The sequence below is a fragment of the Gymnodraco acuticeps genome, unplaced genomic scaffold, assembly GCF_902827175.1.
Source record: "Gymnodraco acuticeps unplaced genomic scaffold, fGymAcu1.1, whole genome shotgun sequence".
Taxonomy (NCBI): Eukaryota; Metazoa; Chordata; class Actinopteri; order Perciformes; family Bathydraconidae; genus Gymnodraco; species Gymnodraco acuticeps.
This window is the reverse complement of record NW_022990517.1, coordinates 43,594-67,384: the sequence shown is the minus strand read 5'-3', so window position 1 is coordinate 67,384 and position 23,791 is coordinate 43,594. Positions and strand designations below refer to the sequence as shown.

The following is a 23,791-nucleotide window of genomic DNA, read 5'->3' as shown; positions in this document are numbered from 1 at the left end:
CTAAATTAAAATAGTTTAAGACACGTAGACAAACACTTCAGATATGTACTTATTTTTTAATGGAGAACACAAATCTTAAGGATCCTTCTACACCCAGTTAATTAGGTGGAAGTACACAAAAATACTTCAAATCCACAGCAAATATGATTAAATGGTAAAAGTGACAATAATGCATTTGCAGGTGTGGTTTATAATGATTGGATTATTATTCTAATCTAATGTATTAAGAAAATGCCTTTACAATGAATAAAGGACCGCACTCTTGACACACGTACATAGTGACGTAATAGCATAGCATACAAGCAGAAACTGAACCCAGAAGGAAAATGTTTGGGCAGAAATCACACTGAGGTTTGCTCTATAGCAGTGCCCAACATCCTCTGACTCTGTGTGGCCTAGATAACCATCAGCACATCCAATCTCTCCGCACACCTCCGTCTATAACTCCCTGCAGGCAGGTTTAACACCATAGATTTCATTAATGGGAGAAGATAGGCTGGCATTGGCTACGTCATACACACAGAGGACCTAGGTGTGGACATGCTGGCAGAGAAATCAAAATCTGATCACTGCTAAAACAGATTCAACTGCTAAGGGAACAGCTGTTCTGCCACCAAAGTAAAACATGTTATCAAAAGTAAAATACTAAGAAAAGAGCAAGTAAAACACTCGTAAGATGGCATCCTAGTCATCTTCTTCAATCTCGTCGTGATGACTGTGGTTGCCAGGTTGCTGATGATGATGTTGATGATGATGGTCATGATAATGAGGATGGTGATGATGATGCTCAGGATGATGGTGAGGAGGGTGCAGAGTATTATTCTGACTATGCTGATGTTTGGACTGGTTCTTGGGACTGGTGTGATCGTGTTGGTGGTGATGATGATGAGGACCATTATGATGATGATGAGGAGGAGGAGGATCATCAGTGTCCAGAGGACTTGTGGGTATTGTAGTTTTCTGGCTGACATTAAACTGCGTTGTCTCATTCTTCATGAGGGTGTTCTTGCCACTGGATAAAGTATGATTAGCCTAAGGAAGATATAGCATGTTAAAACTGCAGTAATAGCATTTGTTGGCCACTTGGAGGCAGCAGAACAAACAAAACATTTTCAAATATGTATTCCTTTTTACACACCCAGCAAACATGATGGTGTATTAACACTCATGTTGTGTTTCCCACCAATAGGCACTTTCACACCGCAGTACTTTTCCCACAAAGGTTAATCAGAACGTAGTTCATGAGAACTCTTTCATTCTCATGAGAACTCTTTAGTTCGCATGAACTAAGTACAGATTGCGTTCACACCAGAATAAGTCCCTGGGGGAGGATTACCCAAATTAAGAGGCTGACGTCACTTCTTCTTCTTCTGCTTTGAGTTTACTGGCAGGCCGCAAACAACTTCACGGCGTATAATGCCGCCCGAAGTCCCCGGCCTGAAAGTCCCCGGAGTTGGGGACTGGCTTCTACTGAAGCCTTCCGAGTAAATCGCCAGAACGCCGACACCTCCTCATCTCTACCGCTGCCATGTTTTATTTTGTGTTGCCATAAGTTAGTCTCTCTGCGTTTGTGTGCTGGGCTAATGCTAATAATGCTGATGCAAGGATAATAAAATGGCGGCTTCACAAAACTTTTCAGAGTTTTACGGGGCGTGGTTTGCAATCCGCCCAGCCAATCAGACATAGGAACCTTTTCCTCCCACGAAAGTCCCTGCTCTCTAGCAGGGACAGAAAAGGGGGTAAAAAGGTTCTGATTTACTCATTTTAGTTCCGGATTTTTTGTGTGTGAACGCAACATTTCGGAACTATATCAGAACTAAAGTGGGAAAAGTACTGCGGTGTGAAAGCGCCTAATATTATTTTTCTGTTTGCCTACATTTTCATCCAAAACATCCTTGGCACAATATTCTGGGATGCCTTTTTTACTGTGAGGAATCTAGTTTTAAAAGCAAGGAACGAGAAGAAGGGAGTTCTGTTTTTGTGTCGCATGTAGATCCAGTTGAGGAGACTAGAAATGTAACCTGATGTAGTTTGTAGTGTTTGTAGAGTGTGTGTTTGGATATTACTCACAGTGCAGTTACAGATGTTTTTAAGATAAGTGGCTCTGATTGCAGCCTCTACGTAGACTTTGTGCAGGAAACTGTAAGGCAGCACTATGTGGAAGGTGAGCAGACCACACCTGGAGAAAAAGGGAAAGAGCTAATCAAAATGTAATAAGGAACATCAAAATCATGGCACGAGATTCTTAAAAACCCTTCGAACCAAAGGTGCTTAGCCCAGTACAAAATGTTCACACTCATCAAAAAGCTTAAACAAATGTGAAATAAATGAAAGGTTTTAATTTGATACATATTGTCTTGAGGATGCCTACCTATCATAGATCAGGAAGTCATCTTTGTCTCCATCCAGGGCCTCCCACACGTCATCCTGAAGGGGGCCCTGCTGGTAGACAGGAACTCCAGGGGCCGCTTTTCTCTTCAGCTCCCAGTACATGGCTCTGGACATCGCATCGCGCTCATTCACGATCATAAAAGACACGTCTGTCAGGTTGCTGCGGTTCAGCTTGTCACGCAAGCCTCCAATTCTATAGAGGGACGGTTAGAGAAATTTCACTTCACTGTTGATTCAATTAAAAGGGTCTGTAACATCTGCGTGACACTGATAGTCATTTAAAATGAAAACTTAAAATGCCACAATTGACATACTCCGTTCTTGCATTAAATGTACAGCAGCTCAATGTAATTACGTAAGAGGCATTTAGCAAATATGGTGCATGGTGTAAAACATAATATCAAAGTTAGGAATGCACATGAACGCAGTAATACAACTTAAAAATTGGGGAGGTCTTTAACAATCAAAGTCCTTGCTTTTATTGTCATCCACACTGAAAAAACTGAACCGTTGACTTTAATTAAATGTATTATGTCCACATAATTCACATAACTGTATTATGTTAGTTGAAAGCAGTAATATTAAGTTTAACTTCATATTATTGCTTTCAACTAACCTAATACAGTGACAAATCAGAACAATCTTTGACATGTTTTTTATCCTTTATAGTCCCTTCTTTTTGTTGAAAAAACAAACAAGTCCAAGTAACGAGTAATGTAAATTATCATTAATTAAATCACATCCATCAACAATTTTAGAAAAGCAACAACAACAAAATGAATTTCATCGGAAAAAAAGCATATTCTTGAATTCACTTATGACATGCGGTAAACCTTAATATAGATTATTTTGATAGAGAGAAGACATTTTAACTTGTCGTATTAATGAAAGAACAGGTGTTTCTAATAACAGTAGCCATAATACGGATGTCATTATTTTATTACTGCTGTGCTTTTCCTACTATAAGAGTCAAAATACAATGTATGAAACAAGACTGTATGAGTTTACTTTGTCCCAACATGTTTCATGATTTCTGCAAATGTGTTAAAAAAAATAACCTCCTCATTTTAAATGGCAGTTGTTCTCTTCTTTCTTACTTGGAGGCCTGAGTGAGACAGAACTGTCAGCTAGCCTTCAGTAGCACCACCACAACCACATTTCCCAGCAGCTCTTGCATGGGCTCCTGTCCCTTAATGGTCCAGCGGGGGGGAGGTTTGCAGATCCTGGAGGCGTCATTGTCCCCCTCCACCAGCAGACTGACATGTGCGGCCCACAGCAGCCCGGGCAGGGCGGCATACAGCCACAGCGACGAGACACCGCTCATTGTCCTTCTGGACAGAAGATGAGAAAAGCACGAGGTATTAACTGTTATTTTGACCAAAAGCGACTTTGTACACTGTAATACAGGTGCTACATACAGCCCTTTGAGGGGAGACACTGTGAACCGGAATAAAAAACAATGAATTTAAAGGTCACCGATGCAAAATCCATCAACATGTGTCCCCTCTGTAAAGAGATTCAGAAAGTTTCAGGAAAAAAGATTCACTCTTTTTGTCCTGATCTATTTATATAAAAACCTGTCTGAAAATGAGCTGATCATTACATTACATTACATTGCATTTAGCCGACGCTTTTATCCAAAGCGACTTACAATAAGTACATTCGACCAGGAAGATACAACCTTGAAGAAAACAGAATCATATAAGTACATCAGGTTTCATAGAGCCAAACATTCCAAGTGCTACTCAACTGGCTTTAGATAAGCCAGTCCTTTATTAGTATATAAGTGCTTTGTTAATAGTTATATCGCTCGAAGTGGAGTCGAAAGAGATGAGTTTTCAGTCTGCGCTGGAAGATGTGCAAGCTATCTGCTGTCCTGATGTCAATGGGGAGCTCATTCCACCATTTTGGAGCCAGGATAGCAAACCCACATGTTTTTGCTGATGGGAACTTGGGTCCCTCTCGCAGCGGAGGTGCAGCGAGTCGTTTGACTGATGCAGAGCGAAGTGCACGTGCTGGGGTGTACGGTTTAACCATGTCCTGGATGTAGGAAGGGCCAGATCCATTCGCAGCATGGTATGCAAGTACCATTGTCTTGAAGTGGATTCTAGCAGTTACCGGAAGCCAGTGAAGGGAGCGGAGGAGCGGCGTGGTGTGGGAGAATTTAGGAAGGTTGAAGACCAGATGAGCCGCTGCATTCTGGATGAGCTGCAGAGGTCGGATGGCACATGCAGGTAGACCAGCCAGGAGGGAATGTCAGTAGTCTAGGCGTGAGATGACGAGAGCCTGGACCAACCTGCGTCGCTTTCTGGGACAGCTGGGGACGTATCCTCCTGATGTTGTAAAGCGTGTATCTGCAGCTGATCGGATTTTGGCCACTTTATAATGTCATTATGTTTTTTGCCCCGCCCACCTTATCACCTGAATCTCCTCCTAGAGCACCAGTGTGTTCCTTTTAACCAAATATCTCTCATAGGGGCGTGGCTCCTTATTTTCCTCTAAAGCAGCGGGCCAGACGCGGCCCGCGAGACAGTTTCTCATGGCCCCGTTGTTGATATCATGTAATAGTATTAATCTGGCTCGTGCGTTTACGTTTGCACTTTCAGATTTCAATTTTATTTTTGGATTGATCCCGCTGCTGGCAGGGAACTGCTGCGCGCAGTTCCCTCGCCCCTCCCCCCTCCGAGGGAACTCCGCCACACGCCAATCAAATGCGCGCAGCGGAATCAATCACAGAGTGATCCAAAAGTGACACAGAGTGGAAGGAAAATATATCGCCCAGTCATGTCTACATCAAAACTTTCAGGGAAAAGAAAAGTCGATGATGACCACAGAAAATTTCAGGAGAATTGGGAGACTGAATATTTTTTTGTCGAGTACAGTGGAAACGCAACGTGCCTTATATGCACAGAGAAAATCGCTGTATACAAGGAGTATTCTTTCCACACAGTGACGTCACGAGCTACCCACAATGCAATGCGCGCCATATATATATATATAAATACGCCATTTTTCTGGAGGTGCAAAAATCCTGGAGGTGCTAATATAAACAGCTAGCTAACGTAGCCAGGCAGAGCGCACTAGGTTTTTTTCTGAATTAACGACCGAAGAAATCGCTGCATGTCTTCGGATTACATCTCTGGACTTGAGGGGTGTGCTCTAGGTCGTTACCAGCGTAAACTAGAGCTGTGTGGGTTGTCGGATTGCCCTTACAATGTATGGAATTACGACCCTCGAAAGTGGCCTTCGGTCGATTTTGGCAGCATCTACGTCTATCTTCTGGAAACACCAGGTGAATACCCCACTTGTCACAATAATATTATCATGCCAATGCATATATGTGGTATTTTAGAGTTGACTATATTGATTAAGGCAATAGACTATGATATTCTGCTTGCACCTCGTGTGAAATTGCGGATACCGGAAGTACGGTGTCGCCCTCGGCCCAAAACCCGTATGTGTGTGTGAAAGAATAACGTCAAACGTCACTACTCAACTAAAGATGCAGAGTATGCAAAATACCTGGGAGACGAGAGAGAGAAAAGAGTCACAGAGCTAAAAAAATGTCTATGGAAGCAACAAAATCTCTTCAAGAAATGAAGCAATGAGGCTGATTTAGCAGTCGAAGCTAGCTATGTGGTGAGTGAGATGATTGCTAAGGCGGGAAAGCCGTTTACGGAAGGCGAGTTTGTAAAAAAGTGCATGTTGCAGGCTGCAAGTATAGTCTGTCCGGAAAAGAAGGGTCAGTTTAACAACATCAGCCTGTCAGCTAACACAGTGGCAGAGCGCATTTCTGACTTATCAAGTGACATATATGATCAGCTGTGCGACAAAGCCAAACTTTTTCATGCACACTCTGTGGCTCTTGATGAGTGCACGGACATCACTGACACTGCTCAGCTCGCAATGTATGTCCGTGGTGTTGATGACAAGTTTGAAGTGACAGAGGAGTTGCTTACAGTGAAACCAATGCATGGCCAGACCACCGCTCAGGAGTTATAGAATATGAGGATGTGCTCTACTTCACAGAGGTACGTTGGCTCAGCAGGGGAAACGTCCTGAAGAGGTTTTTTGAGTTGAGAACATAACTGAAAGTATTAATGCTGGAGAAGGGTGGGATGGCTGTTCCCGAGCTGAGTGATCCCAAATGGCTCATGGACTTAGCTTTTCTTGTTGACATCACGCAGGAGCTGAATGCACTGAATAAGAAGTTGCAGGGCTAGGGCCAGCTTGTCAGTGCAGCATATGACAATGTCAAAGCATTCTCTACAAAACTGGTGTTATGGAAAGCCCAGCTCCCTCAGAAAAACCTCTGCCATTTCCCAGCATGTTAGGCTCTCATGGACAGGGGCACAGCATTCAGTGGTGAGAAGTATGTTGATGCCATTGTGAAGCTGCAGGAGGAATTTGATCAGCGGTTTGCAGACTTCAAGACACACAGAGCCACTTTTCAAATGTTTGCAGACCCCTTATCCTTTTGGAAAATGCCCCTGGTGTGCTTCAAATGGAGCTCATTGACCTGCAGTGCAATTCTGAGCTCAAAGCCAAGTTCAGGGAAGTGAATGGGAAAGCAGACAAGCTTGGACAGTTCATGAGAGAATTGCCCCCTCCTTCCCTGAGCTTTCCAGGATGTTCAAGCGGACTATGTGCCTTTTTGGGAGCACATATATGTGTGAACAGCTCTTCTCCGCCATGAACTTCAATAAGTCAAAGTACAGGTCCAGACTTACTGATGAACATCTTCAAGCCATACTAAGGGTTTCAACTGCTTCCTCCCTCAAACCAAATGTGGCTCAGCTGTGTTAGAGGAAGCGCTGCCAGGTCTACCAGCAAGGAGTTATGCAAGAATTATGTTGTGAAGAACTGTTCATGTTAAGAAGATGTTGAAGAAATGAAGCTCAGCGCAAGTTCAGACAGGAAGACCTATCACTCCATATCGCACGTCATGGCAATACTCGCTCCCTTCACTAGATGACAGGGAGCTAACCTATCACTTCCCTCCAATCACAAGCCTAATCATCGCACCTGCTAATCCCTCTATATATGCTCTCCCCTTTTCTATCAACTGTCTTCCAGGTGTCAACGCGCAACACACAGACAGACGGCAATTGTCAAACTAACCTCTTAACATTCTCAAGACGTACGACCCAGAGTATTCAGACTACGACCAGCTTCCAGCAGGATTTGATCCTGGCCCGACATGCCAACCCAGTCTCACGGCATTTCGTGTTCACCAACACGATTTTTAATCTATTGATTCGTGTTCACCAACACGATTTGCCCCTTTTTTTCGTGTTGCACAGCACGATTTTAAAAGCAATGTATTTCTACTGGTGCAGCACGTCTTTTTCTCCGGTCGGGTCGTGGGAGACCGGAAGCTGTGTGGTTCATAAAAACATGTTCCTACTCAATATCAAGCCACAGTTATTGCTTTTATTTTAAATCGTATAATTTCGGACTTTTGTTGCCGTCTGTGAGGGAAATAAATGGGGCTCAGAGCCTCAGGATACTGAAATCTGTATTTTTTAAATCTTTTTTTCCTTCTAATTTGTTATTCTTTTCAAAATAACACACTGTTATTTACTCACCAATAACACACAATTATCCTTGCTTTTATTTATTGGTTTAATTCCATAATCTCGGGCTTTTTTGGCGTCCGTCAGGAACTGAATTTCAAAATAAAAATAACCGGAAACAGACGTAGGCATTTCGAGCGATTACCCAAGATCCTCAGCTATGGTTTTAAGCTCGCTTATTGGATGTTTTAGCCGCAATGCATGCTGGGATTTGGTGTTTATATGATATGAAATCCGGAAAACATTTTAAAAGAATAAAATAATACTTAATTCCGAGCACTCTTGCTTTTCTCTTTGAAAGTCATCACATAACGGCATTGTAATACACGGTTCGGCTGCATTGTATATTACAGATCTGCCGTAGTTCTTTATTTATAGAGCCCTGATGAGAAGACCTTTGGAAAAATTGAGATAATGCCGCTGAAACTGAATACTTGACGTGGATCATAAATATATTCAACAATTAAACAACATCTTCAATTTATCTTCACACAATACGTCTCCTTGCAGTATCAACACTAATTCGGCTGACTTTTACATTTGATCTAATTCACAGATAGGTTATATTTAAACCATAACGGTGCACAGCTGATATAAAAGGACTGTAGTTTTTAAAGATATTACTGATTTTCTTTGAATGTAAATACTGAGTCTGAAATAGTATAGCAATATGCTGTAAAATTATGTGAAAGCATGCATAAAACTACACATCTTCAGATGTTGTACGAAAACATAAGTGTCCTACATTTATAATACAAAGTTATTATGGCTGTGTGTACCTTGTGTGCACCTCCTAGTGGTTAAAGCACGTTATTGAATTATTGTTATATTTGATTAAAAACATTTTAAGAGTACATACTTTCATAGGGGGAAAGTATAAATATAGAATGTAAAAAATCAAGAAGATACTCTAAGTGATCTCTACAATAAAACAGTTTAGTGCAGAATGTACAAAGATATTAATAGGAGGAGGTGCAAAACAGAAAAACGAATTAACCTTTATTTAAACATTAAATAAATGATTACGGTCTTCTTTTAAATAAGAAAAAAACTTTGGGGGTATCTATCTACAGATAAATATTAAGCCTGACAAAGTACTTAACGTCTAATATATTGCTTTCCTGCAATGTTAACTATGTTGAAGCACTTATTTTTAACTGATATTATACATATGAATTATACTCTTTTGTATGTAGATAGAATAAGAAATTTGCAGAATATGACAGTTTGATGGTGGAGGTACACACATATTAATAGATGTCTTGTAATGCACTGTTGAGGAACCTGTGACCCAAGTGTTTCATTCATTGCATAACTACACCGTAGTTGTGTATATGATATGTCAATAAACCTTTGAAAATCTTGAAAGGGATGTGCAAAATAGCCATAATATACAGTCTTTAATGAACTATTAGTAGAGAATAACGAGTAATGAATATACTTTATTACTCGTTTCCATTCATGTCAATTGCAGATACATGTTTAGTTTTCTCAAGCACCAACTATCAAATATCTCTCCTGATTGTTGGCACTTGACAATCACCTTACCTGAATTTTACTCAGGTGTAACTAAAGTCTGATTTAAGGGTTGTTTATATTTCACATAATTAATCAGAATCTGCAAAGTAACTCAAATAAATGCAGTGGAGTAAAAATACCAGGTTAACCTCTGAATTGTAGTGGAGTATAATTACAAAGTAACAATGAGCTGTCATGTGGGTATATATTAATGCTGCGCATTATGGACACAAGCGATTTTCACCCATTTATTAATTATATGTTTTACATTTGATAACACCAATGTGTTTAATACTGACAACTTCTAATTGTGGGAAAAACGAAAACGTTCAGTAGAGACGTCCCATAGAACATTTTGCGAAACACAATAGCCAGCATGTGTAGTTCTGGGGGGGCGTTCGATTCCAGTTTTGGATAGTCTGGCGTGGTTTCGTTCCATTTCACACAGCTGTTTGACGCTCTGCGTAACCTTACGGGACTGTAGTCCTAAACGATAGCTGGGGTTTATGGGTAGTGTAGTGTCTTCGGCCATCCTAAACTTAGAAATGTTGACAATCGCAATGATGCTCGAAATGTCCCTTATAGGCCTACGTCTGTTTCCGGTTATTTTTATTTTGAAATTCAGTTCCTGACGGACGCCAAAAAAGCCCGAGATTATTGAATTAAACCAATAAATAAAAGCAAGGATAATTGTGTGTTATTGGTGAGTAAATAACAGTGTGTTATTTTGAAAAGAATAACGAATTAGAAGGAAAAAAAGATTTAAAATACAGATTTCCGTATTCTGAGGCTCTGAGCCCCATTGATTTTCCTCACAGACGGCAACAAAAGTCCGAAATTATACGATTTAAAATAAAAGCAATAATTGTGGCTTGATATTAAGTAAGAACATGTTATGAACCACACAGCTTCCGGTCTCCCACGACCCGACCGGAGAAAAAGACGTGCTGCAGGCAGTAGAAATACATTGCTTTTAAAATCGTGCTGTGCAACACGAAAAAAAGGGGCAAATCGTGTTGGTGAACACGAATCAATAGATTAAAAATCGTGTTGGTGAACACGAAATGCCGTGAGACTGGGTTGGACATGCCGCCTTGATCGAATCGACTTCCTCAAGCTGCCGCTTGGTATCCCGCAGCAGCTCACCTGCAGCAGTGGCTGATCTCCTCCTTTCCCAACTGCAGCAGCAGGGCAATGGGCATTACTCCAGCTCCATGACTATCTCTTCACCAGCTCCGCAAGCTCGCGGATTAAGCTTCAAGCGGCGTTCCCCAGCTCGAGCCAGCGGCTCAAGCCGGCAACCTCGCAGATCCGGACGCGGGAGGAAAAAAAGGAAGCCGGGCCCCATGAAACCTCCTCGGCTCGCTCTAACGCTCACTATTACGGGAAGCAGCCGCCCCCGGGTAATGGCTCGATCAACACCCTGCATCCTGGCACTTCATGCAAACAATTGACGCACGCCTTCAGTCGGCCTCTCGAGAAGACACCACCGGCATCAGGGCCGCTCAATGCGGCACTTCCGGCCTTCACGCTGAACGGGCCCTACATCCTCGCATGCGAAGCTTCACCTCATCTCCTGCTTCTCCTGCTCCTCACCTCTACGTAACAACAAGGCGTCAAGTGCAGGCCGGCAAGAAGGCCGTTTGCAACAAATTCACGAGAATTTCCGACATGCTATTGCTATCTTTAGTTCCAAGGTTCAGGGTAAATGTAAATCTAGGTCAGGTATAGGTAGGTCCTCACAAACCTTAAAGACGTGCACTGCACATTCTTTGTTTTGGGGGAAATCTTGCAGGGTAAGCGAGTCGCGACACATCCCTGCTCGAGATCATCCGCCATAGCGGCACGCTCAGATTTCCACTATCACTTACACATTCATTATCATACTCGTCGGATCTAACACTAGCGTCCCTCCATCGTTTTCTTTTCAGATGATAGAAAACAGTCTTAATCACTCAATCAAGTAATCAAGCATATCAGCATCTATGACTCATCTCAGGGTAACTAAACTGCTAATTAAGCTACACCTGTTCATGGGTCACGTTTCAGCATTTACCTAAGCGTATGTCATTTTATGCCGTGCATCCCGCACTTCATTCATATTCTCGGCTTCATGCTCACATGGCTTGCCGATAAACCGGGTTATGATATCCATGCATCACTGTACTCAAGCCAACAGCTCATGCATTACATTGCCTACATCTCCCTCTTCGCCCGGACATCGGCTTGTGCGGCAATCCAAGATCTCTCAAGCTTAAAAAAAGAAGCAGACTTCAGCTCGTACCGGCAACCCAAGATCTCTCAACCTTAAACTCTGGTAATCATGCATATAACTGGTGGTGGTGTCATTAGCATATCAGCTCACATATCATTGTCATGTTTCTATCTGGATTCTATTGCATCATCAATCTAAGATCACGGGCACGTTTACACTTGCAGGTCCTGTCGTGTCACATGGTTATTTCAAGTCACGTTCACGTGTTCTGACCATAGACTGTATAGAGGCTTTGCATATGACGTCACGGTCAGCGCAACGGCCATACTGGAGTACCAACACAGACACCGTAATAAGTCATACCTGTTCAATGTTTGTTTTTTACCGGACATACAATGGTTAACTTCTGTGCCATTGTTGGCTGCGGCAACAGAGGTGATCGAAACAGGGGGCCGAAGTCATTTTACAGGCTGCCGGCGGTTATTATAACACACCAGGGTGAAGCAACACATGAACTTTCGGGAGGATCTCAAACCATCCAACCACAACTATACTCGCGTTTGTGGGGATAATTTCAGGTAAGTGTCGGGTTTCACATACAAACATTCAAAATGAACATATAACCCACGTACTAAGACATGGATCTTAACAAGGAAATAGGAATCCTGGAGTCTGTCATCGATCGACATATCAGATTGTGGAGTATCTACAAAGTAAAGTCATCCCTTGGTCATCTTCACACCAGTCTGTCAATCCCCTGCAGTGCTTCGTTTAACTGTAATTTAGAGAGACAGCAAGCGCATTTCGTGGCATCTGCAGGCAGTGGCAAGTCCTTCCGGCATATGCCACAGAGGCCGCTACTCTGTGGTAGCTGTGGCAAGTCCTTCCGGCATATGCCACAGATGCCACAACTTGCCGAGGCATCTGCCGCTGCTCAACGGGAGTTGCCACAAGATGCCAGAGTAAGAGAAGGTTTACGGTAGCTGCCACTCGCCTTCCGTGGCAAATGCTGCTATTTAAAACCCGTATTTATCGTGTAAAATGTCGCTGTTTTGGCATGACTTTATCGAACTGATCTGTACACAGGACTGATGATCTGTACACAGGACTGATGGTCCGATCTCTATTTTTTTAAACATTATAATTTCTATTCAATTTTACTTGGTGCATGGTTTGCTAAAATAAACAAACGTGCTATATTTATGATGAAATATTGGCGAGTGAGAGTTGCAACGCCCTTGGCAATTTTCGCTTCTTGAGGGGAGTTTCCACTGCTTGCTACGATAAACCAGGTGTATTATGACTAGTAAAGACAAATAATTAACAAATAAATATCTGTATTGACACAGCAACGTGTACACTGGTGTTATTAGACTTGGCTACAGACTTATGGCAGCTGTAACTGATTGCAGTTGCCACTGCTAGTGAGATGCTAAGGTTTACTTTATAAATTAGGCAAAGGACTTATATTTGCCCCATGCCTTCAGCAGCAGCAGGCCATTCACTTTGATTTGATCCAGTTATGAAATGTCATCATTTCGACAATAAATAAATGCTACATAAACGTTATCTTGCACGTTTTATCGAACCATCTCCGTTTCTAACTTTAAATATATTTAAAAAGAGATCTCTCTCTCATCTGCGTGCGGGGGCAGGGCCTCACAGACATGCTGCTGCGCTGTGCACACAGTTCTGCCGGTAATGAATATTAGGATACATTTTGTGAGGAAACTTTTCCACCAATAATTCCAATAAGTATTCCAAAATGTATTCACTTCAGGTTTACGAAAGTAACTGTATTCGGATTAGTTGTTTTTCAAATGTAACGCGAGCTGAATAGTTAGGCTACTTGGTTTTTGTATTCTGATTACGTAACGCCGTTACATGTATTCAGTTACAACCCAACCCTGTGCACAGATCATCAGTCCTGTGTACAGATCAGTTCGATAAAGTCATGCCAAAACAGCGACTCCCGTTGAGCAGCGGCAGATGCCTCGGCAAGTTGTGGCATCTGTGGCATATGCCGGAAGTACTTGCCACAGCTACCACAGAGTAGCGGCCTCTGTGGCATATGCCGGAAGTACTTGCCACAGCTACCACAGAGTAGTGGCCTCTGTGGCATATGCCGGAAGGACTTGCCACTGCCTGCAGATGCCACGAAATGAGCCAGGCCCTACTGGTAATTTAAAGAAATTCCTCCCCCTATTGGCCATTTGATTATATGTAAACAGTAAAGGCTGTACAGTCCCTGGCACCTTTTCAGAGGCTTTTGGTTTCCTTAATTATTTGTCATGTTCCAATGTCTTGACACCAGCATTTTAAATATATCTAAAGTCTGACTTGTCCTGTCAAAAGATGTCAAATTTGTATTAATTAACAGTTCACCCAGGATATAACTGACCTACAAGTGGCACTTTTTGACAAAAATCATCCTGACTGGGCACCGTTTGTCAAAATAATTACAGCACCTTCCCCTGCTACACATGCCAGTTATAAGTTTACACGCCAGAAAAAGGTCATCCATCGCACTACTTGATCTCTACAGCATGGTATCTGATATACCGTCTTTAGAAGAGCCCACACCAGTCCTGGGAGCCACTGGGGAAGAAGAAGGACTGATTGAACCAGAGACTGGCACTGCAACTCAGACTGATTAAGCTTGGGTAAATACATTTTGAAAAAAACAATTGAAAGGGCAAAGTATTATATTTATTACAGGTTTCCAATTTACCCAGTGAAAAACAAGTACATGCTTCTTTAACTGTAAGCTGCAGAGATCACCTCACATAATAGATAGATTAACATTGTGTTCATATTACAGTTATTTTCAATGCTAAAACACATTTTTTGAAAGCAGGGCTTATTTTCTCAAAACACTAAACACAATTCACAAAACCATACACACAAAGTGCAACACACCTCATATATACTGCAGACTTAAGCACTACACCCAGAACTACAGAAACACTTACCAAAACCAAACTTTTGCACCAAATGGCACACACTTCATTCATAGTACAAGACATTTTGTAAAACCAACTACACACCATCGTGCTCAAGCACACTGTTTTATGGCGTTTGATATAGAGAATTCTGCAAATAAAGATTGTTCAAGTCTCAAATATGTGCAGAAACACAAATATACTGTTGTTATACTTTTACTTTTCAAAAAGTGGAAAGTTGAATTGCAAATTGGGTGCAGAGCTGAACACGTGTTTAGAGTTTTGGATATTTGAGCTGAGGTTTTGCTCTTTGAGTGTCAGTTTAAATAATGATGATTTTTGTGTCATTTTAGTGTGCACAACTTGTTTTGATTGTTACACTTACATTACATTGCATTTAGCTGACGCATTTATCCAAAGCGACTTACAATAAGTGCGTTCGACCAACAAGACACAACCTTGAAGAAAACAGAGTAATATAAGTACATCAGGTTTCATAGAGCAAAACATTTCAAGTGCTACTCAACTGGCTTTAGATAAGCCAGTCCTTTATTAGTATATAAGTGCTTTGTTAATAGTTCTATCGCTCGAAGTGGAGTCGAAAGAGATGAGTTTTCAGTCTGGAAGGTGTGTAAGCTATCTGCTGTCCTGATTTCAATGGGGAGCTCATTCCACCATTTTGGAGCCAGGATAGCAAACCCACGTGTTTTTGCTGATGGGAACTTGGGGGTCCCCTTCGCAGCGAGGGTGCAGCGAGCCGTTTGGTTGATGCAGAGCGGAGTGCACGTGCTGGGGTGTACAGTTTAACCATGTCCTTGGTGTAGGAAGGGCCAGATCCATACGCAAGTACCAGTGTCTTGAAGTGGATTCTAGCAGTTACCGGAAGCCAGTGAAGGGAGCGGAGGAGCGGAGTGGTGTGGGAACAATTAGGAAGGTTGAAGACCTGATGAGCCGCTGCATTCTGGATGAGCTGCAGAGGTCGGATGGCACATGCAGGTAGACCAGCCAGGAGGGAGTTGCAGTAGTCTAGGCGTGAGATGACGAGAGCCTGGACCAGAACCTGCGTCGCTTTCTGGGTCAGCTGGGGACGCATCCTCCTGATGTTGTAAAGCGTGTATCTGCAGCAGCGGGTTGTAGCAGCTATGTTTGCAGTGAAGGACAGTTTGTTATCTAGGATCACACCCAGATTCCTTGCAGTCTGAGTCGGGGAAACAACAGAGGTGCCGTGTACTTACATGTTCTTTATATAGATTTGATGTAAAAGAAACAAGTTCAATCAAATAAATATATACACTGTCATTAAAATTGATTAGTACTTCTGTTTCTTTTGAGAGGGGATGCCTTTTCCTGGGTAACTGTCTTGACATCACGTATCCGTATGTTTCTATGTAGAAAAGGAGATGTGCAACATGGGTACATGTTGATCCCAAACCAGCCGTGCAGTTGCAGTTAGCTGTGATGACTGCACCATCCTTCTTCATCAGTACCCACGGACATGTTGGCGGCAGCCCAATACTCTGAGAATGCAATACCTGGAAAATAAAATACAAAAATATTATTGGATTGTTGACTATTTAGAACCACCCTGTCATATGTTAGGTAGCACATAACAGAAGCTGACAACCAAGAATAGGTTCACAACTTTTGGAATGTAAATATATTGCAATATATAATAAAGCTTTATCTATAAAGCCCTTTTCATAAAGCACGTGTAGCTCAAAGTGCTTTACAATCACAAGTTAAAAATAAACCACGAGAAATTCCCCTCAGATCAGATATTAAGACCTTTACAGGTACATAGCAACAACATATATATATAACATTTTAAAAGGTTAAGAGACACGGCGAGGTAAAAGGTATGATAATAAAAATACATAAGACACAAGACTAAGTTAATTGATGCAACAATATAAAACCCTATAAAATAAAGTAGACATATAGATATAGGTACAACAAAAATAAAAGCTGGTGTTTAAAAATGTCCACTGAGTTGGCCTCTGATATTTCTTGGTAGCGTAGTGGATAAAAGCAGCCTCACCCATTTTATTTTGGGGGACTTTAGGGATATTTAAAAAGCCAGCTGAAGAGGACCTCACGAAATATTTACTCACTTTTCCAGCTATTACAGCCACATCTCCTTGATATGCAACGCAAACGTCGCGGATCCACCCGGGTGTGAACTCTTTATGTGCTTAGAGTCCTTTGTACGCCTTCATTTCCTCCATAGTGTACAATGGAATAGGCGAAAAAAACAGGTAGTTCACGATATCACAGTAGGAAAGTGAAGGCCATGAATTTATATCAAATAAGGGTCCACCGAACCAATCGACGCACATTTTTCTATGTAAACGGTCTTATCCTCCGGGTTTAGTGATTCGTAGTAGCCTTTCATTTTCGCCATTTTTGAACGCTGCCGCCAGTAGAGTGGTACTCCAAGATGTCTGCCGCGAAATCCCGTGACGTCATTAGGAAGCCTCTTCTGACCGAAGGGTCTCCGGCTCGAGCGAGCCAGAAGGTGACATCCACGCATTTTATTTTCATGTTTGACCGGAAGGGTCTCAGGCTTGTGAGCCAGGATGTGACATCCACGCATTTTATTTTCATGTTTGACCGGAAGGGTCTCAGGCTTATGAGCCAGGATGTGACATCCACGCATTTTATTTTCATGTCTGACCGGAAGGGTCCGAGGCTCGCGTGAGCCAGGACGTGTCCATCCATGCATTATCCCACTCTTAGTCCCTCGCTAGCCAATAACATGTCTTCTCTGTCCCCGTATAAATTCTCTCATTATATCCATAGATCACCGCAGCTAGCTCGTAAGATTTCCACTGCATCCCACAGGTAAGATTTCTTCACGTTCAGTACTTCTACTTCACTTCTTTTGGGGGTTAATTGGAAACGGTTATTTCCCTTCCCGAATGATATCCTACAAAACCTGGGCCTAATCGCCAAACACCTTTTCATTCACTTGTTATAAATTGTCATCATTATGTTTCATTTATATAATGTGACCGATAATAAACATGTATTCCATACATCACGTCTCTCCTCACTCCTCATCCTCATTCTGACCTCTGACAAGTCCAGGATCTCCAGTAAAGGGGTTATAGCATGCGGGTTAAGTGATCATTATATGATATTCTGTACCCGCAAAAAGCTAAAACAAAGGGCCGGCTGTCACAAAACAGTCATATCTAGAGACCTCAAAAACGACTCTAGCAAGGCCTTTAACCTAGAACTGGAGAGCCTGGACTGGTCAGATGAGCTCAGTGGTACACAAGTTGAAGAAACATGGCTTGGTTTCAAAAACAAATTCTCTGCAATACTCAATGATTTGGCCCCCCTAAGAACAACCAGGGTAAAAAATCGCGCTGAGCCGTGGATGCACTCCGGCATACCGGAGTGCCGGAGTTTCATCCGCCATGAAAACCAGAGACAAAAAATGCTCTGAGTTTCATAAAAGTCAGTCAATGCTTTCCAAAAGCACGAGCAGTGAACTCCAGGCCCACGTGACTGAACTCAAAATTGAAAGAAACAGACTAAGAAATGACGTAAGCTCCATGATCAAAACTGCCAAAAAGAATTTCATCAATGTCAAAACTGAGGAAAACAAAAAGAAACCCCGTGAACTTTGGAAATTACTCAATAACCAGCTTGGCTGCAGTAAAAAACTCAAAACGAGATTTTCTAACTTAAACATAAAGACAGATAACAGGCTCATCACAGACAAACTGGATGTGGCCAAGTACTTGAACATTTTTTTCACAAACATAGCCACAACTCTTGTAAATAAATTACCCTCCCACTCAGGGCTTTTTGGAGTAGATCACATCATGACCTACTACAAAAACCTAGGGGTACGCAAAGATGATTTCAGTCTAGCAAGGGTAACAACAGCAGAGGTACTCATTAAACTGAGCGCCCTCCAACCTAACAAGGCCACTGGCCACGACAATATCCCCTCCAAATTCCTCAGAGACACAGCAACCGCCATCTCACCAGTCATAGCTCACATAATTAACCTCTCCATAAAACAGGGAAAAGTACCCAAAGACTTCAAAATTGCAAGAGTAACCCCCCTGCACAAAAAGGGCAGCAAATTGGACCCAGGCAACTACCGCCCTGTTTCTATACTTACCTCCATCTCGAAAGTCATGGAAAAAATAGTATATGAACAGGTCGAAAAGTACCCTCGCGGAAAAGAAACTAATCTATGAATTTCAATCTGGCTTTAGAACATCCCACTCCACTGACACATGCCTTCTTTATTTGAGCGACCACATCAGACAAGAGGTGGACGAGGGCAAGTACTGCGGCATGGTGATGCTGGACCTACAAAAGGCTTTCGACACTGTCAATCATCCCATTCTGATTGACAAGCTAAAAGCAATTGGTTTTGATAAACTATCGGTGAGCTGGATGCAATCCTACCTGGAGGGGAGAGAACAGATGGTGGAGGTAAACGGTACTCTGCCCCCCCCCCTCCCAGTGAGCTGTGGTGTTCCACAAGGAAGCATATTAGGTCCGTTACTGTTCCTAATTTATGTAAATGACATGTCATCAGCATGTGACTGCAACTTGTTCCTGTTCGCGGACGACTCAGCCCTGCTGGTCTCTGACAGGAACGGGTTGCAGGTTGAAAAAACCCTCAGCTCCGAGCTCGGCAGAATCTGCACCTGGCTCGCCGATAATACATTATCATTACACCTGGGTAAAACAGAGTCCATTCTCTTCGGTTCGAAACATAATCTCAGCAAATCCGACGACTTCTCAGTTGCAGTGGGCGACATTATTGTCACAAGTAAGAAGGAAATTACATACCTAGGATCTATTCTTGAGGCAAACCTCTCCTGTGACAAAATGGCATCCAATGTAATAAAAAAAGTCAATCAAAGAACTAGATTCCTATACCGGATCTCCTCTCTGGTAAACAAAAACACCCTGAAAACTCTGGCAGGAGCACTCATTCAAGGGTACTATGACTATGCTTGCACGTCATGGTACCATAGCACCTCCAAGGCGCTAAAAATAAAACTTCAAACATCGCAAAATAAACTGGTCAGACTACTGCTTGACCTTTCATCTAGAACCCACCTCACCTCTGCCCACTTTGACAACCTAGGATGGCTTAGAGTAGACGACAGAGTACAGCTACTTGCAATGGGCCTGGTCTACAAGATCCACTACACCTCTATGGTACCCATGTACATGTCAAAATTCTTCCCAAAGGTCAAGGAATACCATGATCATAACACCAGAGGGAGCTCCACAAATCATGTGAAACCCAGATTTGGCACAAAAAAGGGGGAATACACATTTCGCAATTATGCCACATCAAGGTGGAACGCTCTTCCCACAACTGTAAAGGAAAGTAAAACTATACTTATCTTCAAAACCTCTCTTAAAGAGCACCTTCGGGGGAGAGCATTGCAAAACTGGCCCCGGTAATGGTACAAATCTCAACCTGTCGTTCAATGGACAGCTTCCCCCCCCCCATCTATGTATATACTCGCATTTTAGACTCTGTTACTAACTGTATATCTGTAGACTTGGTATGTCTTAAATGTCCGGTTAGGATGTATTAGAACGAAATCTAAAATGAAAATTGTAAATAAGCAATATGTATGTAAAAAAACCACCTGTATGTAAATTGTAAATAAGCCATCTGTATGTCAAATATGTCTTATATGTCTTAAATGACATGATGAATTGGAAATGGGGGACCCTGATGTAAACAAGACGAAAGTCTTTCTCTGGTCTGCATCCCCTTAACAATTGTATGTTTTGAGCTGTACTGTACTGTACCCAATATACAAGCTGTTAATAAACTTTTCAATCAATCAATCAATCAATCAATCAATCTCCTGATTGAAATGAAGCTCAGCACAAGTTCAGACAGGAAGACCTATCACTCCGTATCGCACGTCATGGCAATACTCGCTCCCTTCACTAGATGACAGGGAGCGCCACTCCTTAGCTAACCTATCACTTCCCTCCAATCACAAGCCTAATCATCGCACCTGCTAATCCCTCTATATATGCTCTCCCCTTTTCTATCAGCTGTCTTCCAGGTGTCAACGCGCAACCCTCCTCCACCCCTTCGCCTCCCGCTTCCAACTCAGGGCCAAGCTTAACCTTCTCCCTTCCAACCGGACCTAACCACTTATCACCACCACCAGTGTCTAGACCCAGGGGGGTTCATCGGAAACGGTTCTTTCCCTTCCCGAATGATATCCTACAAAACCTGGGCCTAATCGCCAAACACCTTTTCATTCACTTGTTATATATTGTCATCATTATGTTTCATTTATATAATGTGACCGATAATAAACATGTATTCCATACATCACGTCTTTCCTGATTGAACTGTTAATGTTGTATTTTTTAATAAAACATTTTTTTTGTGGAATACTTGAAGCGGCCCAGACTTGCCCAGACTCTACGTCCAGTGGCCCCCAGGTAAATGGAGTCTGAGACCCCTGCTCTAAAGTAACAGACAGAGAATCAGCACTTTTGAAACAGGGCTGAAACAGAGGGGATTATGGGATGCTACAATGCATGATCTGTTTGGTATTTCGAGCCAAACACTTCAGACATGTTTTGTATATAACTGAGAACTATAATATATTGATGAAAAAGAGCATATTAGGGGACCTTTAAAGACTCAAAACATTCCAAAGTGGATTCATTACATCACAGACAAATATTTTTGGTGTTCCAAGTTCCAATACATGTTCAAGACAATATAGGGGAATAGGGTAAAATAAAGTAGGTGACATTGTCAATAATATAATTGTTGTAATTGTCAATTAGATATTCTTTAACATTACAATAACTTCGTGAAATTAAGAGAAATCTACAGTCGCAGAAATATTTTTGTATTGCCTATATTGTCTCACCTTAAACATACATAAACTAGATTTGAAGGTATGCATATAATTGAACAAAAGTCATAATCAACCTTAGATTGTGTGCTAAAGCTTCTAAACTGTATATGATATTGCAATCATGTTGACATGAAAGCAGCCTGTAGACTACAATGCAGGGCAACACGTGCCCAGGCTGGGATAAAAGCAGATTCTTTGGCAGGTTTCCCCTGCACCAAATGCCCAGTCAGTCTGATCCCCAAATAATGAAACGAGTAAACCCTCATTGTCTCTCTCATCGCATGTGGAGATAATCTGCAAAAAGAGTTTATTATGGGGTAAACAGCCAACACACAGAAGAACAGGAGAGAGGGAGCAGAATACAAAGAGAGGCTTGGACAAACATATTTACAGGCATACAAACATCCAAACTAACTGTAGAAATGGATACATGGGAATTTTCATCGTCAAAATAAAATGAATGCAGTAAAGTGATTAAATTGCAAGTATAATCTCAGTGAGTATGTCAGTCTTTAAAATAACCTTACAATGTCAGTTTTACCAACATGAATGAAGGACATTTGTGTGTCCTGCAGACAGCGGCTAACTGTTGAATTCAGATTATATTAAGAGGTTAAAAGTGCTCCCTTACAATTAATGAACTACTTTCAAAACTCCCCTCAAATGCTACAAACTCAAATACAATAGTTAGCATATTTCAATATTTATCTTTCAAAATAAGAATGAGAGTTATATACTCATCTTAAGCCCAACAAAAAACCCTGTCCAATCTTACCTCTGTCCACTCTGTCCTGTGACTCATAAACACAGGCAAAATGAACTCTGCTGTATTTAAAGCCTCTGCTGTTGACTGAGCACTTCCCCCAAATGAAACAGACAGAGAGAAGAGAGAGAGAGACCCAGTATCTGCTCGCTATCACGCACTTTGTGACGCATCATATCAAACACATCCAGTCCACATCGATAGATATTACACAGCCCGAGCTGGGAAATAGTGATCAGTATGAAATTAGGACCTAAATCACATATAGTAAAAATGACCCATTGGCTGTTTCCCCCTCCTGTATAGGTCTGTCATTGGCTCGAACTAAGTATGCTATCGACTGATACCTAGAGTTTGTTACAAGAAATCTGGGGAGGCTGCTTTCTGTTTTTCTGGCCCCAAACTGTGGAACATTTGGATCTTAGAATAGCCATCTCCATTGGAGTTTTAAAAAGTAAAATAAAGACGTATCTTTTTAATTTGGGGTCATTTTAGTTGTATTACTGTTCATGTTTTATATGGTTCGGTGATATATCTCTTTGTTTATAACTTGTTTTTAAGAATGTTCCTCCATCTTTATTGTGTATCTGTAAAGCACTTTGGGCTGCATCTTGCATGAAAGCTGCTATTTGAATAAAGTGTATTATTATTATTACTTCTTAAACAAACAGTGTATCATATACTTTTAGCTGTAAAGGCCTAATTTTTCACTTTTCTAGCCCTGCTAGCAGCTGGCTCTGGGCTTGGTCAGCTTGGTCAAATAACTGTTGAGATTAATGACATTTTGGTTCAGGTATTTATCGGACTACCAGCATTTGTTCTGTTCTTTAGTGAAATATATCGAAGCATCTAATGAATGAATTGACACAGACCCCAGATGATGCACCCTAAGGACTTGAGGTCAAAATCTTATCTGGACCAATTTTTGGATCATGATGAGAAATCTGAAAAAGTAATTGGCTAATCAGCTCTACTTACAGTTTTTTGTATGTTAGCATGCTAACATACCTAACCAAGATGTAAACCTGCTAAACATTTGCATGTTAGCATTATCAACAGCACATCCTGCAGACGTTAGCACTTAGCTCAAAGCATCACGGTACCTACTGACACTTTTGTTTCTGTTAAAATGAACATTGTACGGGATATTGATCTGATTACTGAGTATATTTACTTTACTACTCATGACTCAGGCTTTTGACTGTGTAGAGGTGAATGCCTCCATGTGACAAACAAAACCACGGTTGCACTTTTGTAAGAAGCAAGCGGCCAAAATCAATGAGCAGCAGCAGTGACACTCACTGCATACTTGCATTGTTGGTGAAATAAACCTGTTGAGTGTACATTAAACCGTAATGCTGCATGGCTCAGTTTTCCAAAACCTGATTGCACCATTCGTTATTAATCTTTTTACTTACATGTTGGCATTATTTTGCAATTCAGCTCAGGTAAAAAGCCAACTGCTAAAACAAATATCTCTCTTGTGAGTAATTGGCTCA

General features: G+C 41.7%; 1 protein-coding gene and 1 long non-coding RNA gene across 2 annotated transcripts; one reads left to right on the top strand and one right to left on the bottom strand.

Annotated features, from left to right (window-relative positions):
* Nucleotides 1–36: 36 nt before the first annotated feature.
* Nucleotides 37–22,525, bottom strand: selenop2 (selenoprotein P2). Its single transcript, XM_034227173.1, has 5 exons — nucleotides 22,305–22,525; nucleotides 3,489–3,722; nucleotides 2,372–2,584; nucleotides 2,071–2,179; nucleotides 37–1,032 (listed from the first exon to the last, which is right to left on the bottom strand). The coding sequence occupies exons 2-5, from the start codon at nucleotides 3,713–3,715 to the stop codon at nucleotides 685–687; spliced, it is 897 nt and encodes a 298-aa protein (XP_034083064.1). The 5' UTR covers nucleotides 3,716–3,722; nucleotides 22,305–22,525; the 3' UTR covers nucleotides 37–684.
* On the top strand, nucleotides 3,654–20,919 carry LOC117553300. The gene is made up of 3 exons (XR_004570108.1): nucleotides 3,654–3,749; nucleotides 17,442–17,483; nucleotides 20,703–20,919. It is a non-coding gene; the product is annotated as an uncharacterized LOC117553300 (long non-coding RNA).
* Nucleotides 22,526–23,791: the final 1,266 nt, after the last annotated feature.